The sequence below is a fragment of the Bidens hawaiensis genome, unplaced genomic scaffold (genome assembly GCF_021521415.1).
Source record: "Bidens hawaiensis isolate Kalapana, Puna unplaced genomic scaffold, B.hawaiensis_p1.1 tig00001016_1, whole genome shotgun sequence".
NCBI classification, from domain to species: domain Eukaryota; kingdom Viridiplantae; phylum Streptophyta; class Magnoliopsida; order Asterales; family Asteraceae; genus Bidens; species Bidens hawaiensis.
In genome coordinates this window covers 2,632,105-2,648,811 of record NW_027491059.1, presented here as the reverse complement: position 1 = coordinate 2,648,811, position 16,707 = coordinate 2,632,105, and the positions used below count along the sequence as shown (strand labels likewise).

The window sequence follows — 16,707 nt, the reverse complement described above, 5'->3', positions numbered from 1 at the left end:
ACCAGCACGCAGGTTAGATAAAAGTTAAAGTTTAGCCATCCTACCAAGTGCAAGTGACGGTTCTACCCGCACAATCACGAAGGAGGAAGCGAAACTTTAACCCACTATCAACCACGTTCAAAGGTTCTTATTCTAAACACTTGGAAAATTGCTATTTTAAACTAAGTATGCAAGTCATAAGTTTATAAAGCAAAGAATCCAATGAAAGGAATAACAATCGTATATTTCAATGGCATATTACAACAGTGGCCGGGTAACTACCCGCCTAAAAGAAATCTATACAAAGCGAAGTCTATCTTAGCAGTGGGAAGGGACCTTCAGGATCAGGCTTCAGGGCCACCTCCGCTTGGACCAGCACCGTCAGAGCGCGGCTGCCCAAGGAAAGCCTTAAGGATGTTTAGCCCATCATCAGCAGCAGCAGCTTCGTTCACCTTCTCCACCACTGGATGCGGGAAGGCAGCGTACTGGTTCACAGCTTGGTCATAAGCAGCTTCAGTATTAACATTGAATAAAGGGAAGTTGGAGGGCGGAAAGCCTCTCTCAGCAAACCCTAGACCAAGCAGGAAGCCAGTCTTCTCCCCATCCTCATGAGAAGCGTTGAGGGCTGTGCTCATCGCATCGTCATAAGAGGTCTCTGAAAGGACCCGACGCACAACCTACAAAAGAGTACAAAGTTAGAACATTTTCTAATTACGAGCGGAAAGCGTAAAGAAAAAGATAAAGATACCTGAGGCAACGCTTCTCGAAGCAGCCATTGGAGGGTAGCTTGACTTTCTTTGTAAGCACGTTCGGCTCCGCTCTTATCAAGGTTGGCAAGTTGAACTTCCTTGGCGGCAGCCTCTTCGACGCTTTTGAGTTTCCTTTCAGTGCGGTCAAGCACCCCCCTCTGGTCAAGGATCTCCTGCAGCTTCTTGGCATCTTCCATTGCCAAGGCGTCATGAGCATGCTGAAGAGCCTTTAATTTGCATTTAAGCTGCTCATTCTCTTCGCGAAGCGGCTCAGCAACAGCTTCAGCCTTGGCAGCCCTCTCAGTTGAGTTTCGCGCAGTCTCCTTGGCCAGCCGAAGCTGTTCATTCACAACTTGGGCAGCCTTGGAGCGGGCCTCGAGTCGCGCCTGGACTTCAACCTCGAGGGCCTTGAATGCCTTCTCCTTCTCGGCTGCGGCAGCGGCCAACTGCCGGTTCTCCTCCCGAAGAGCCCGCGCTTCAGATACATCTTTGGCGCGAGCTGCTTTTAACTTGTCGTTTTCACGACAAAGCAGCTCGACGCGGGGCTGCGTCCGGGCCTGGAGAACCCGAAGCTCATTGGTCAGCCTACCCTCTTGGTAGCTAGCCATGGCTTCCCCCAACGCACCATGAGGAGCAGCGTGGCGAGCCCAGTCCACGCACTCCACAGGGGTACGAAGGGTTGTTCCTCGGCGTATGTTCCATCTTGGAACATACACTTCATTGGAATCCGACACTGCAAAAGAAACAAAGGCAGTTAGGAAAAAATGATAAAAATATACAAAGGAAAAAGAACCCTACGTACCTGTAGGGTCAATAACAGGCCGATAGCCGCCAAACCCATCACCTGAACCTAAAGGAAATCCATCCAACAGGTCAGGTAGACGGGAAGGTGGCATAGATCGGCGGGAAGCCCGGCGCGTACCTGATGGTCCGGCCATCGGTGCCGGTGGCGCAGGTATAGTGGCAGCCGCTGTGGTAGCCATTGTTGGCGCCACCTCCTCAGCAACAGTAACCGCCGGCTCCGTGAAAGATGCTGTAAAAATTGCACTCACGGCCGGCGGAGACAACTTCTCAGCTGGAACAGCCTCAGGAAGGCTGGAACCAGCGGAAGCAGGCACAGACGCCTGGGTCGACGCCTCGGGAAGGCTGACCGAGCCTTCCCTCATTGGCGGGGGAATACTTGCTCCAACTCCACCCTGGAATGCGTCAACATCCACACCTGCACAAGCAAAAGTGTTAGAAAAATTTATTTGAAACAACAAATCTAGACAAGAATTATGGGGGCACTTACGGGGTTTCTTGAGCTTGAACGTACGGACGAGCGGGGGCGAACCCGATGGAGCCGGCCTCTTGACACCGGTAACCGTCGTCGTCGCTGCCTCCCCGGAGGTAACAGCTACAGCCTCCGGAGCGGTGGTCTCCTCACCACCGGGCTTCCCCGCCACCTCTACACTATCTGACTCCGAGTCAGATAGGACTACCGGGTCGGCCGTAGAGGCCACCTTCTCCTTGCCTTTCCCGACGGCAGCCTTTTTCTTCCGCACCAGTGGAGGACCTTCTGCGGATTCCTCAGAAGAAGAAATGTCAACTCCAGCAGCAGGCACAGCATTGAGAGGTTCAGGGTAGAAGATAGGCTTACCTGGCCGTCGGTGGCTCAGGATCTCTTGGCCTGGCGGGTAAACCTCCACGAACCGACCCGCGGTCTGCTCTAAGATGGGCAACTCGTTCTCGTCCAGAGCACGAGTACCCATCCGCGCGGGACCATCTTCCTCCCGCGGGTTCAGGAGCGACTGAAGATCGTTCCCCTCTGAAATCAACAAGAAAGTTAGAAAAAATCGAAGTCAGCAAAATGAAACAAGACGTACCATAAGGGACAGAGTTCGAACCATATTCAAGGACGATCGGAACCTTATCCGCATTCGCCGCCTTCCACACCCGGCTCATCCCCAGCATCACCATCGCCGACTCCGGAAAACGGAAAACCGGGGACTGGACCCGGGATATCTTCGAGAACCATTCCGCCTCCTCGTAGTTGAGGGCGGGAAGGTTCGGAAGCGCCTGGCCATTCTTGAACTTCATGGCGATGGGGATGGCGCGAGCGGATATGAAGAAGAACTCTCTTCTCCATGAGCGAAGACTCCGCTCGGTGGTACAAATCTTTAAACCCTTAATACGGGTTGTAAGAGTGTACCACCCCTGGATGCACCTCCAAGTGTAGAAGGTCATCAGACGGTCAACGAGGGGCTCAAAGCCCAGTATCCGGCACACCCACTCAAAGTGCCGGACCTTGGCAATGGCCATGGGGTGCACCTCGGTCAGGTGCACACCGTGCCTCTCCAGGACACGGTACACAAACTTTGTCAACGGAAACCTAAGGTTTCCGTAGACAAAGAATGCAGCATAAACCCCGATCTTGCCACTAGGGGCATCGTACACAGTATGGTGGGGTTCAGGAAACTCAGGCTCGAGAGACTCGAGCATGAACTTCCTGACGATATACTGGTACAGATCGACAGGAAGAGAGCACTGGCATTCGCCAGCAGTCTTCTGGTCATCAGCATCATGAGAAGACATGGTGGAAGAAAGACGAAAAGAGATTTCAGGGTAATGCTTTACTGAACAGAAAAATTCGCCGGAAATTACTTGAGAAGAAGATATGAAAGTGAAAAGTGTGAATTGCAAATAACCCTCTCCCCCTTTATATACTAATCGCAATTAATGCGGTGAATTTAATGCGAAGGAAAGAAGAAATCGAAGGTGCAATGAAACTATGACACGTGGCAAAAAGCAGACTGGCAACAGCTGTTGACAGGACGTGTGCCAGTAACTTCGCGGCCACGCGCCCGAAAAATCGCGCCCACGCGCTTGAAAAAGCGTCTGGAATGACCATATAATGTCACGTCACCATAACTTCCTGCACGTCCTGACACAGTCAGAAGAAACCGTCGCGCGACGTTTCAGAGGTTTGGACTGTTCCTATCTTTCCACCAACCTTTCGAATTTCAAAATTCAAAATTTAAAAAGAAGCGGGAAAATACCCCCAAACCTTGGCGAACAAGTAACCATAAGACGGATGCGGGTACAGTGTTAAGGCAAAACCCTTCACATACCTAGCACCCGCAGGGAATTGAAGCCAAGAAAACCTTGGTGAACAAGTAACCGTAAGACGGATGCGGGTACAGTGTTAAGGCAAAACCCTTCACATACCTAGCACCCGCAGGGAATTGAAGCCAAGAACCTTGGTGAACAAGTAACCGTAAGACGGATGCGGGTACAGTGTTAAGGCAAAACCCTTCACATACCTAGCACCCGCAGGGAATTGAAGCCAACTACCTCGGCAACCAAGTAACTATAAGACGGGTGCGAGTACAGTGTAAAGGCAAAACCCTTCACATACCTAGCACCCGCAGGGAATTGACGCCAGGAATACCTTGGAAGTAAAGTAACCGTAAGACGAGCGCAGGTACAGTGTTAAGGCGAAACCCTTCACATACCTAGCGCTCCGCTGGGAATTGAAACCAAGAAGGATCTTCTGGGCAATGCTTGCGGAAACGGAAATAACATCCCCGCATAGCGGGAACATCGAGAACTACGTTGTTTGAAGCTCCAGGATGGAATTGGTGGTCTTAACATAATTGATCACTATGTTCAAAACTACCAAAACCTCATGGAGAATCCACACAACTGGGACTCAATGCTCCTGACTTGCGAGGAGGTTACAGACCTACCCGCATCATACCCAAAGACCAAGCAGGAAACTCGGGCATTTCTGCAAGTGACAAGGACTTCCCATGGAAAACCTTACAAAACCCTTTTCAAAACCCTTTTAAGTCCAAAAGTTCACCTCACTTTATTAAACACGCATGAGAAGAACATTGGACTGGGGGGACTTGAAGAGGTAGGTCCCAGCAGAGCCCAGTTGGACCCGCAAGACTCACCTTAAACAGGGACGTCTGCGCAGAGACCAACTGGATCCGCAGGACCAACCATGCTCAGAGAAGTGACGTCCTTACGCGCAGTATGCAAGCTGGTCCCGCAGGAAATGCCTCCCATGGTGAAGGACTCCGCCTGTTCCCGCAGCCTCGGATACAAGCCATGAGGGAAGGCCACCCGCGCAGCATGGCTACACGCACTAGGCACTTAACTCTCCCCAGTGTCACCTGAAGGAATGAGCAAAGGCGGGAGGGGGAAAACTCCCGCCTAAATGAGCCAGTCCGTATGATGGAGGATCTTTTGTGTGATACCTGACGAGGTACAGACAAAAGATCTGACCAAGAATGCGACAGCTCGCTGACAGCAGCATGGCAGACAGCACGCCACAGCACTGTGACCAATAGCCGCCGCCTACCCACCAACTCCTGCCATACCACGTGCCTAGCCTGTTGTTGGCAGAAGAGGAAGAGTGCACGACACGCCTGCTCTGTGTCAGCCGCTACCTATCCACCACTCACAGGCAGGGCACGTGCATAGGTTACAGTTGGTAGCGTGTTGGGCCGGCTAAACCCCTTGGAAACCTACCTTCGGCTATAAATACCCCAAATGGTATGACCATCATATCTTATCATATTATCATCATATATACCTGATATCTGCTCTAGCAATCTCTTAATATACTTTTATATTTAAAGAGCAATCTAGTCTGATTCTCACGCCGGAGGGTGGTCACAAGGAGGAACCCCCCCTTCTCAGTGACGAGCTCACGGTGTCTGTTTTGCAGGTTATCAGAAGAACCATCTTCCAAGGGTCTAACCCCTCGTGGGAAATATCTCTCCAACCCCCAGGTTACCAGTAATCTGCCCGGGGTCCGGTTAGTGTTTCTTCAATTTTCTTGATATGTGGCTGGATTTTGTTGGTTGAAAATCTCGTCTGGTGATGATTAGTAAGTAGGCGGGTCAACTGGATTCGAGGTAAACATTTTGTTTACTTTGATCGGTAAAAAGGGCATTTTGGTCATTTTCCCTTTTAATATTGGCGCTTTCATTTGTCAAATGAATGCAATATGAAGTTACAAACATGTAATACTTACATATACCAACAGAATGACAAAAAGATACATCTTGATTTGATAATATGAATTTGTTGGATGATAACCAGATGATACAAAATTAAATGAGAACAAGAACAATCAAAATCTACAAAACTGAAATCAGATTATAACTGTTTAGAAAGTATTGTTGAGGTAGAAGTACAAGCCAGCAAGTGCAACGACTCCGACTGCAATTGCAATTGGCAATGCTTTCCTGAAATAAAGAAAAAAGGTTTAAAAAGGTATTAAAAGATGTCGGTTATTTGCGAGTGTATGATGGGGAGCTAATCCAAGAGTTAGCAGATTCTTATATAATATAGACCAATTTGATAGGGAAAGCACCGCATAAAGGACTCAAATTTTAAAAAGAACATAACTTGGTCTGTGAGCGGAATTACGGGGCCCATTACCAGTCAACAAAAATGTCTCGACAAGCGGACCTTGTGACAAACAACCGTAGGTGGTTTGGTCTAACTGTCGGACCCAAATTCCATCATTTAGGCTCTCAATTCCGCCATAAAAGACTTTATTTCCAAGTTTCATAACATTGAAACATTTCAAAAAATAGTTTGACTCGTTTTTAGAGGTGCACAAACTGGTTTAAAACTCAAAACCGGATTGGGTTGAAACTGGTTCGGTCTGGTCAACAAAAGTTAAAACCGGTTTATGATCGGTTTTGGTGCGGGTTAAAACCGGTTTCTTGACTAGGTTAGTTTCGGTTCGGATTTTGATCGGTTTCGGATCGGGTTTTGGCCGGTTTCAGTTCGATTAACCGGTTCCGAGCCTACGGTTTCAATCTGTTCCAAACCGGTTTCTACATAATCGGTTCGGTTTCGGTTCAATTTTCGGGTTGGTTTAGTTAACCAGTTTATTTGCCCACCTCTACTCGTTTTCTAGTCGTCATACATAATTCAGGTCCCTAATTAATGTATTATGTTCATGTTTCCATTTCGTTTTGAAATTTCGAAAATGTCCCTAATTAAACATTTTTTCTTCATAGGAATTATGTCTCTTTTATTACTTTTACTTTATCGCTTCCGAGTCTGCATCAGTTTATGTTTAGAAGCCTTACCCGACGGCTTCATCTCTCTGGAGTTCGGCTTTCCGGGCCTTTCTAACATCTGTTGCATTGGCATTTTTGGTCACAGCAGGTGTGTATTCCCTGAACCTTCTTTTTGGTGCACCACAAACTGCAATTATATATTCAAACATATAAGAAAACACAGGATTCTGCACTCATAATTACTCATATATCATATCCAGAATCAAACAAAAGTAACTGTAATTCATACCTGGGCAGAAGTACTTATCAGGAAGCTTCTCAAAGGGTGTTTTATCATTGTAAATGTACCTGCACCCATCCGAAAACACACAGGCAAACTTCACTAAATTATATATGTATTTTTTAAAAAAATATGTACTCTTAATGTTTAAACCCAAATATTTAACCCCCAGGTTATCCGTAATCTAGCGACTAATCCCAAATTAATCCCCTGTGTAATTTTTTTAGTGCTATCATGGTGTAAAAATTTAGATCGACCCCTGTGAGTAGTATTTGGCGATAGTCAACTGAAAAGATTTCCAACCCATGTAGGAAAATGTCTTTGGACTCCCACTGTTGTATTCCTTAAGCTAGATGCCATCAAACTTTCTACCAAATTGTTAATAAAATATCAATTTTGCTCTTTCTAAAATAACAAAATATATAAATATTCACCATCCGCGGCGTATTAGTGTGTGTGGTGTGTGTCCATAGTAAAACCCTTTCTTGTTCATACGTAAGACAAATTACAGGATTCTTATCTGCTATTGTAACCACGGTTGTTTAACTGGCTATGTGCTAGTCGAGCGGTAGGGTAGAAATTAGCAATTAATAAGTATTTATCGGATTGAAATTTTTATATGGAGTTTTATAAAATTACACATAAAAGTTTATATAAATATTTTAAAGTTTGCATAGTATAGATTAAACGTAAAGATAACAGATCATTGAGAAAAACCAATAACCGGGGTTAACGGTTTAAAATGAAAGTTAAAAAACGGTTTAGTCTTGACGTTTCAAGCGTCACTTATATAGGACACATATGGGCAGCTGGGCTAGGTTTCATGGGCTTCTATGTGTTAGGCCTAAAACCATTGGGCTTGGCCCAATTTAGGGATATATATACTTCTACATTGTTGCTACACGGATCCGTTGTGATAGGCGATAGCTATATTAAACGGTCACACTTCATCTTCTTCATTCAATTATTTCCAGATGTGTAAAACCTTGAAGAACTCGTTAGAAAGGGTCAAAAGTCGTAGTGTAGTCTTGTATAATGGTCAAATCAGTCATCGGTCCATCATTGAGATGCATATGTATATGCCTACAATAGATGATGTAGTTACCAAATATATTAACAGAATAGAGGATTTTTACCAAATAGATGAAACACCCCTTGTATAGAATTTAGAAAGCATATGGGCTAAGGTTCTTTGGGCCTCTATGTGTAGACTTATTATACGGCCCAACCCTACAAAATCCAAATTAAAACTGACTGGTTGCTAAAATTGAGTTCTTTGATATTTTCCAGATGAAATCATTATATGCATCATGAAATTGCTAAGCCTTTTTTTCACATGGACGGGCCAAACTATTGTTTCCGAATTTTGACACTTAAATTCGTTTTGTCAATAGTTGGGTCAATTTACATCGAAATGTTCAATATAAATTTGATCCCACTATGTTTTGAATAAAATTCATGTCGGCATATAGATAAAAATAAGCCACGTAATGATATATTTAGAACTTTATAAAACTATTTAATTTAAAGTTAGTACGGGCGCCATCACCAGTCTTTTGTGGTCGGACGCTAGTGTTTATGGGACATTTTTGGAATCAAAAACTCAAAAGGACATCTGATTAGGGGGCGATTTTTTGGACCGAAAATTTTAATTTTGACACCATCTCAATAGTTGGGCCGAGTTTGGTTGAGAAAACCACTTACAGAAGGCCCAAAATAGTTGCAAACTTTGGTCGTTGGTGTACAAACAACTGAACAAGTCACACCAAGCTAATTAATTTCTACCATAGGTGCACAAATTAGGTATTTTCAGGAGCCGGTTCTGGGTATGGTTAACAAAAGTCAATATTCGGGTAAGGTAAGAGTCCGTTCCGGGACCGGATTTGCCGGGTCAGGTTTTGACCAGGTAAAAGGTCTCCGGGTACGATTTTCCTGAAGAACCAAAACGGGTCCAGAACAGGGTTTTTTCTCACCTCTAATTTCCACTGTTGCATACACACATTAAGTTACATCTTAGAAGTTAGATTGTAGGTAACACATCAACTGAGTTTACCTAACGAACAACATTATGTGCTTGTACTAAATGAATTGACAACAATACATAAAATTTATAGAAATATTACAATGAAAGCATAGCCATAAACATATATAAGTGTCACAATGAAAACATAGCCATATAACATATATATATATATATAATCAAAGTTACTAGGACTGAATACGGTTATCGTCGGTCTGGGTCAGTTGAATGGGGAGGTGGCCCTTCTCTTGCAAGCTCTTAACCGTCTCGTATAAACACTGTTTAATCGGGGTAAACTCGAGACCCAAGCCCTTCAGTTTTTGGTTTGAGAATTTATACGGTTTCACTCTTGGCGTTGTTTCATCTTTACACGTGTAAGTTATAAGTAGCAAATCATAAATATTAATTGATCTATGGCTTAAACTTTAAAGGAATGATTACATTTGGATTCTAAGGTGCACTGATGAGGTGCAGTTGGTACATGGGTCCGGACATATTGTCATGTATAGGTGTTAAGCATGCACAGCGTGGGACCACAAAAGTAACGGTAGTGGTAGCGGCAGTGGTAATAGTACGTGAACTTACTTAGTGGGAAGCGGGTATTCAGGGAAATGGTTGGCTAAAATTTCGACCAATTCTTGGCGATGAATCACACTCTCAACGCATAGATAGCGACCAGAAGCCGAGGGAACGCCAAAATGTGTGCCAGTGCCACATCTCGTACATCAACATATGCCTGGACCAAATTAGCATAGGTCTTTGCTGACCCAGTGAGATACTTTAAAATATGCTTAGGGCTTGCATTAAGCATGGGTTGCAAAAGTGGGCCCTGGGTTCACCACAACTAGATCAACCCCTCTCACCTTAGCCTCGTCCCATGCACCCCACCGCCTTTCCATAGCAATACCAATTCTGCCAATAAAAAAAGACCATCGTCAAATTAATAGTTAATTAAATGAAATTTAGAAATGGCAATAGCCGAACAGGGTGGGTGGGACGAGGGCAAACATCAGTATTCTTGCAAAATTCTAAATCACTCCAACAACTCTCGTCAACAACATCATCCGGAGTCCGGTTAGGATCCATGTACATTGCTCCAATCGACGAGGTGTACACCACTCGTCGGACTTTAGCTTCAGCCGCGACTGCTACCACATTTTTTGTTCCTGTCACCGCTGGCTCCATCATTTTTTCCTGCTTAAACATACAATGAACTAGTTTTGTACCTGTCCGGTAGACGTTCCTGTAACTGTAGCATGTCATAGTGAACTAAATACATACCGGATCATTAGTGATTGGACAAGCAGTGTGGAAAACACCACCACATCCATTGATGGCTTCTCGTAAGCTCTCGAAATCGAGGAGATTACTTTTGTATAAAGTTAATCTCTCGTTCGCTCCTTCGAGTTCTCTTAGATGATTATTTTTCGGGTCATCTAATATTTTTTAACATGAAAAACTAGTTAAGACATTTGAAATATAAATAAACAACATTTAATATTTAATATTGTACCTGGATTTCTAACGGTTCCTCTAACAATATAACCTTTCTGACCATCCATGAGGCAATGTATCCGCCGGCGCCGGTAACGCAAATGACTTGATTGGATGCCGGAGACATAATTGTATTGGTAAGGGATGGGTTGAGGGATACTAATGCTTTGACCGTGGATATATGCTAATATTTATAAATGGAGATTTCTGTTCACGAGTCGAGCTGAACCTAGTCAGATCAACGTAAACTTGGCTCGATTACAAGACAAGCCGAGCTGAGCCAAGCCAAGCCAAGCCAACTCATTTAAAATCGAGTTGATTTTGAGCATGTTAATATTTCAGAGCTTCTTTTTTTAGAAAGCTTAGAGAAATTTGAAGTTTTGAACACCTCAAAGTGTAACATGATTGGAGTCTATGTCCCACCAATTAATTATTTGTAACAATATATTTTCGTGTATTTTAAGCAAAAGCTAAATAGTAATAAAATACAAACCAGTACGAAATAAGTTCCATCAACATTTCAATATTAAAACAACTATGCTACTAAATGCATAGCATAATTAAAGTAAGATTAAAATGCAGTTCAAGAGAATACAAAACATATACACTTTCAAGATCACAAATTACTAGAATAGTAGTTTAAATCGATGATGGAAGATCCTTAGGCAATGTGTAATAGGGCGACAAAAGGGGCGATTTTGGGCAACAAAGGAGAGGACCTCCCCCCCCCCCCCCCCCCCCCCGGCAATAAGAGGGGTGATGGGTTTTTGTCGCCTATGTATGTTGTGTGTTTATGTTAAAATAATAAAAAGGGGGCTGCAATACCACCACACCCTTAAAATAAAAATCGTTACTCCGCTAACGTGACGTCACGTGGCGAAAATCGGTTATATTTTATAGCCCTTCACTACACATAGCCTTACAGATAATTAAAACGGGTAAATAGTTGGTAGAATATTAAACGCTATGAACAGTAACTTAGGAAGTAGTTGGTCGAATATCAGGTCACCAAAATAATAATAAAAAGAAATAAATTAACTCATTCGTCATCAAATCCATTACCGCTATGAGAATATCGGGTTGGGCACTCGAGTCATAACATTTGAGCTTCGACACATGGATTTAAATATGGGGTAATTAGAAAGAATAAAACGAACTAGGATATAAAATAACAACATTTAGTTTTGAGCTATACCAATCAATCAACACGTACAAGCAAGGGTCAGCTCAAACTTTGTTCATTTACAACCAACTCGAGCCAAGCAGCTCATATGCATCGAGTCAATTTCGAGCAAGTTATCACTTATTACCAAGGTTTTTTCAAATGAGCTTCGAGTTATTTTAAGTAACGCTAAAAAATCGATTTCTTGAATTTTGAATTACCTATCACAATTTCATAAGATAATTAAATCCATTCCAAATTCCAATTTCATTGATGTGATTCATCACTAAACTTCACAATCTGATTTTCAATAGCAACCACCACCTGTTCAATCACTTTGAGTAGTGGCATATTTTTTGGCCAACAAAATCATTACTTGTCAATACGGTACAATTGGAGCTTAGTAGATTGTGAGTCACCCTCACTTTGGAGCATCATCATTGCTCTGAGTAAATATGTTCAACTAGTGGTGAAGTTTAGACGAAAACGTTGAGAGGGGGGGGCTCAAGGCCGAGCTTAAATTTTTGGTAAAAAAACAGGTGAATTTACACTACATATAAAATTTTTTTGATGAAAAACGAGTAAATTTACACTGCTGCACAAAACACAACAGGGGAGGGCGAGCACCCCTGGCCCTCACTATACTTCGTCACTATGTTCAAGTTCAACCCATCCCGTAAGCCGTCCAACTCAACGATATGACTCAAACGATAAATTATACACAAAAACAAAGGTAACTCTCAGTTTTATTACTTACAAGAAGTATAACTCAAAAATTCTATTACAACTCTTTAGTTAAGTGACGTTTATTCTCAACATTTTTAACAATATAATATAACACATTATAAACTTGTGCTTTCATTTATTACATTTTTTTTGTTCGAAAACGCTAATTTTTCAACGGTTTAACAGACACAACACGTGGGTTAGGTTTTGCTTTTTTCCAAATAGAGTTTCACGGAGGTTAATATTTTTTCAGGGTTTGATGTGCCGCAACGCTTTGGTCAATTACTAGTTTCTTATATAATATATATTAGACTATAAAACCAAAAAGTTAGCTCAAAGAATCCTTGTTGTATGAAAAAAATTCTCCTGCATTTAAAATGTAATAGACCCAAAATCCACCGTCAATGTTTATTGTCTTTGTAGCCAAGATTCCTGCTTCAGGGTATGCAATATGACACATGTTAAAATACATGCAGATTTCTATATAAAAAAACTGTAACACGTAATTTATGTGATGTTGTGTAACACGTAATTATTATTTATTGATCTTAAAAGCAACTATAGTTATAAAAATCCCAAGCGTATATGTTCCAAATATGACGAGACACAAAGCACAAATTCACGGGCAGCTAAAAGCTCAGTACATAAGTATTTCATCAAAGTAATATTCCCTCACGCATGGAAATGACGAACCGATGAATGCATGTACATACAGTGGCGAAGTTTGGACTAAGACATCAGGGGGCGTGTTAGAAATCAAAGATCAAATCAATACACAATATACGATTGAATATACTGAATACGTTAACAACAATTTGTCTGACATCATCCCTATTTATAGAATAAATAATTACATATTAACCCTACTAAATACATAATTACAATAAGACCCCTATGCTTAATATAAATATTAATAAGTTTAGTTTATATACTAATACTCCCCCCTTAAACTAAACTTCGTTTAAGTGAGCTCTTCGTTTCTTCAAGATCCGGTTGCCATCAAAGTAGCGTTGGTTCGTCATCTTCCTCCCGGATCAGGTTTGATTCCACAATTTTCTCCCCTTTTAGACATTCATGTTTGAAATGTCCAAGTTCATTACAATTGAAGCATCTTATGTGATCTTTGTTTCGATTACCATGCTTCCCACCTTTATTTTTCCATGACCTCAAATTTTTTCCTTGACCATGTCCGTTGTTTTGCTGCTTCGAACTTTCGTGACCGCAACGTTCACATTTATGGTCATTAGCTTTCTTTTTTTCGTTCTCTTTGGAGAATCAAAGCTTGTCATGCATGTCTTCCTCCTTTATTTTCTTCTTGGTGCGTTTCTCAAAAGCCTTCAATCTTCCAACGGCTTCTTGGAATGGCACTGCACCAAGATCAACAAACTGCTCGATCGCAGCAACAATTTGAATGAACTTTTCTGGCACCGAACTGAGTAATTTTTGGACCAGTTTCTTGTCATTCATAGTATGCCCAAGATTGCTTGCTTGTGATGCAATCTCACTAATTTTTCTGGCATAAACATCAAGCGACTCGTCTACACCCATTTTTAGAGACTCAAAATCTGACTCGAGTGTTTCTAAACGCGCTTCTTTAACTCTGTCAACTCCAACATGTCGAACCTTTAACGCGTCCCAAATTTCTTTGGCCGAAGTAAAATTAGCAATTTGCAATACCATATTTTCTGGAATCGATTGGTATAGTAATGCAATTGCGGTATTATTCTTTTTCTCACCAACTTCGGTGCCCTCTTTTGGTTCGACGGCTTCCAAATTCCATGGACATTAAAGATTGATCTAATTTTTATTGCCCAAATGGTGTAATTACTGGAGTTTAACACAGTTACTGGAGTTTAACACAGAGCACTGAAAACTCATGGGTGTCCCTCCTTCCTTTGAAGTTACAACTTCTTTATCAACCTTTAACAACCTTTAACTTCTTTATCAACCTTTGAAGTTATTCATGGGTGCCACTATTAGAAATCAAAGATCAAATCAATACACAATATACGATTGAATATACTAAATACTTTAACAACAATTTGTCTAACATCATCCCTATTTATAAAATAAATAATTACATATTAACCCTACTAAATACAATAATTACAATAAGACCCCTATGCTTAATATAAATATTAATAAGTTTAGTTTATATAATAGGGCGGACTCAAAATGTATACAAAAATTCACAAATGATGGGGGGTGGACTCAAATTTTTGGTCGAAAACGGGTAAATTTATACTATTACGTGAAAAAACCGGGGGGGGGGGGGGACCCGGCCCTAAGTAAGCTTAGCTAGTGTGTACATACAGGGACGTAGCCACATAGACACAATACTGGGCGGTTGCAAGAAATAGTGTTATTTATACCTGAAAATCTTGATTGTCCCTCGTAAAAATTTTGGTTAACCCCCCCCCCCTCCCCCGGGATCGCCACCCATGAAAGGAAATCTTGGGTCGCCAATGTCCTTGTACAGTATATATAATTATATATAAAAAATAATCTAATAATTGCCTGGTTTTATTCCTTGAATTAGAGATATTCAGTTACATGTATGCATATATAATTATATATCATATACATGTTAACTTATTATTTTCGTTTTGTTACGTCATTATAATTCCCTACCATTTTTTTAGAACGACGACCTTCTAGTGTGTTAGGCCACCACACACTCTAATTTGGAGAGTCCCTTTGCCCCCACTATGGCCCGACTATGCTGTCTACCTATAAAGAGTATGACCATTTTTTACCATTTTTTGATAATAAAAAGTGTTGTACACTTGAATTATTTTAATTTCTTTATCTTTCAAGTTTTTTATGATATCAGCTCGAGATATCTGGCATTTGATAGTGACGATACTTAAAACAATAAGATTTTAGAAAGCATCAAATATACTCTAACAATGACATGATTACATGACCGGGAACACATTGACGGGTGCGCTTGAGCATGCATATATGAATGCCTTTGTAAAGTAATCTCAACTCAATTAGATTACTTGTGTGGCTAGCTATCAATACTACATATGCTGCACACTATGGGAAATCATAGAAGAGACTTATTTTCATCAAGCCTTTGCAAAGAAATCTCAAACTCAAGACCCAAGTACTCCGTATACTGAGGCAAGATAATTCATCAACATCAAGCAGTCGGTGAGACAGTTTCTGATGAAACATTAGTTCTTCAAATCCAACAACGATAAAATTCTGTATACAATTATTGGTAGTGTTAACTATGAATTCGATTTGTTTATTACGGCTATACTGACTTGATCACCACATGTCACATTTTTACCTCTCATCGTGTCATTTTACCTCTCATGGTAGATAGAATATGATATTTTTGTCAACAAGTTGTGAGCATACATGAATTTGATTTTTTTAAAGCTATTTAGACCAAAGTATTTAAAAATATTTAAGAAAACTGAATTTTGCCATGTAAGTTTATATTTATATTTATAAAGTGTTGGATGATACATCTTTTTCCCAAACAAACCCACACAACCTAAAACATGACTCTGGTTTCTGAACCCATCCCCCTTTTTCCAAATTCATAATCCAACATTAGCCCATTTTTTTTTATGAAATCCTATGAACAACCACTTGGTACTCTCTGTAATCTTGTAAACGTTGGCGCACGGTTGTGAATTTGAAGTTCGTGGATTTCATCGTGGTACGGATTTCTTTTCGGGGTTATTTTCTTGATTATTTTTGTAAACTTTTGGTAGTTTCAAGACTTCTACCATCACATCTGCTTCTGATTCTTTCCAAAACATATATATATATATGGGTGGGTGATAGTGAAAACTCCTCTTAAAAAGAAAACTTAAAAACTCCTAAAAAACTATTTTTAACTTTTTTTTAAATTTTTTTTGAAGTTTCTTTTTTTCCTATTATTCTTGTATGTTGTTAAAAAAAAAAAAACTTGTTGGTATAGTGTGCATTGCATATATGCAAAAATGTTTGTATTGCATAGAATACAACACTATTGCACATATTTAATACACACTATTGTATATATGCAATATAAGACTAATACACACATCGAATACACATTAGTACGTATGTGTAATACAACATTAACGCACATGTGCACCACATCGAATTTTATTTTATTATTATTTTTTTTTCTATATAATACAACACTACTACACATATACAATACACAAATATTGAATATATGCAATAAAACACTATTAAACTCAAAAATACATAGTAATACACATGTGTAAAACAACGGTATCGCATAGTAATACGTATGT

At 41.0% G+C, this 16,707-nt stretch overlaps 1 protein-coding gene, 1 long non-coding RNA gene and 1 pseudogene across 2 annotated transcripts; all 3 read right to left on the bottom strand.

Annotated features, from left to right (window-relative positions):
- Positions 1-5,772: 5,772 nt before the first annotated feature.
- Positions 5,773-7,110, bottom strand: LOC143551721 (uncharacterized). The gene is made up of 3 exons (XR_013138547.1): positions 7,047-7,110; positions 6,827-6,944; positions 5,773-5,968 (listed from the first exon to the last, which is right to left on the bottom strand). It is a non-coding gene; the product is annotated as an uncharacterized LOC143551721 (long non-coding RNA).
- Positions 7,111-9,232: 2,122 nt separating this feature from the next.
- On the bottom strand, positions 9,233-10,644 carry LOC143551711 (cinnamoyl-CoA reductase 1-like; annotated as a pseudogene).
- Positions 10,645-13,714: 3,070 nt separating this feature from the next.
- LOC143550947 (uncharacterized) lies at positions 13,715-14,119 on the bottom strand. Its single transcript, XM_077041496.1, has one exon. It carries the CDS (start codon positions 14,117-14,119, stop codon positions 13,715-13,717), a length of 405 nt encoding a protein of 134 aa, XP_076897611.1.
- Positions 14,120-16,707: the final 2,588 nt, after the last annotated feature.

Coding starts and splice junctions, on each gene's coding strand:
- LOC143550947 (XM_077041496.1), bottom strand. CDS start 14,119: ATGGTATTGCAAATTGCTAATTTTACTTCGGCCAAAGAAATTTGGGAC.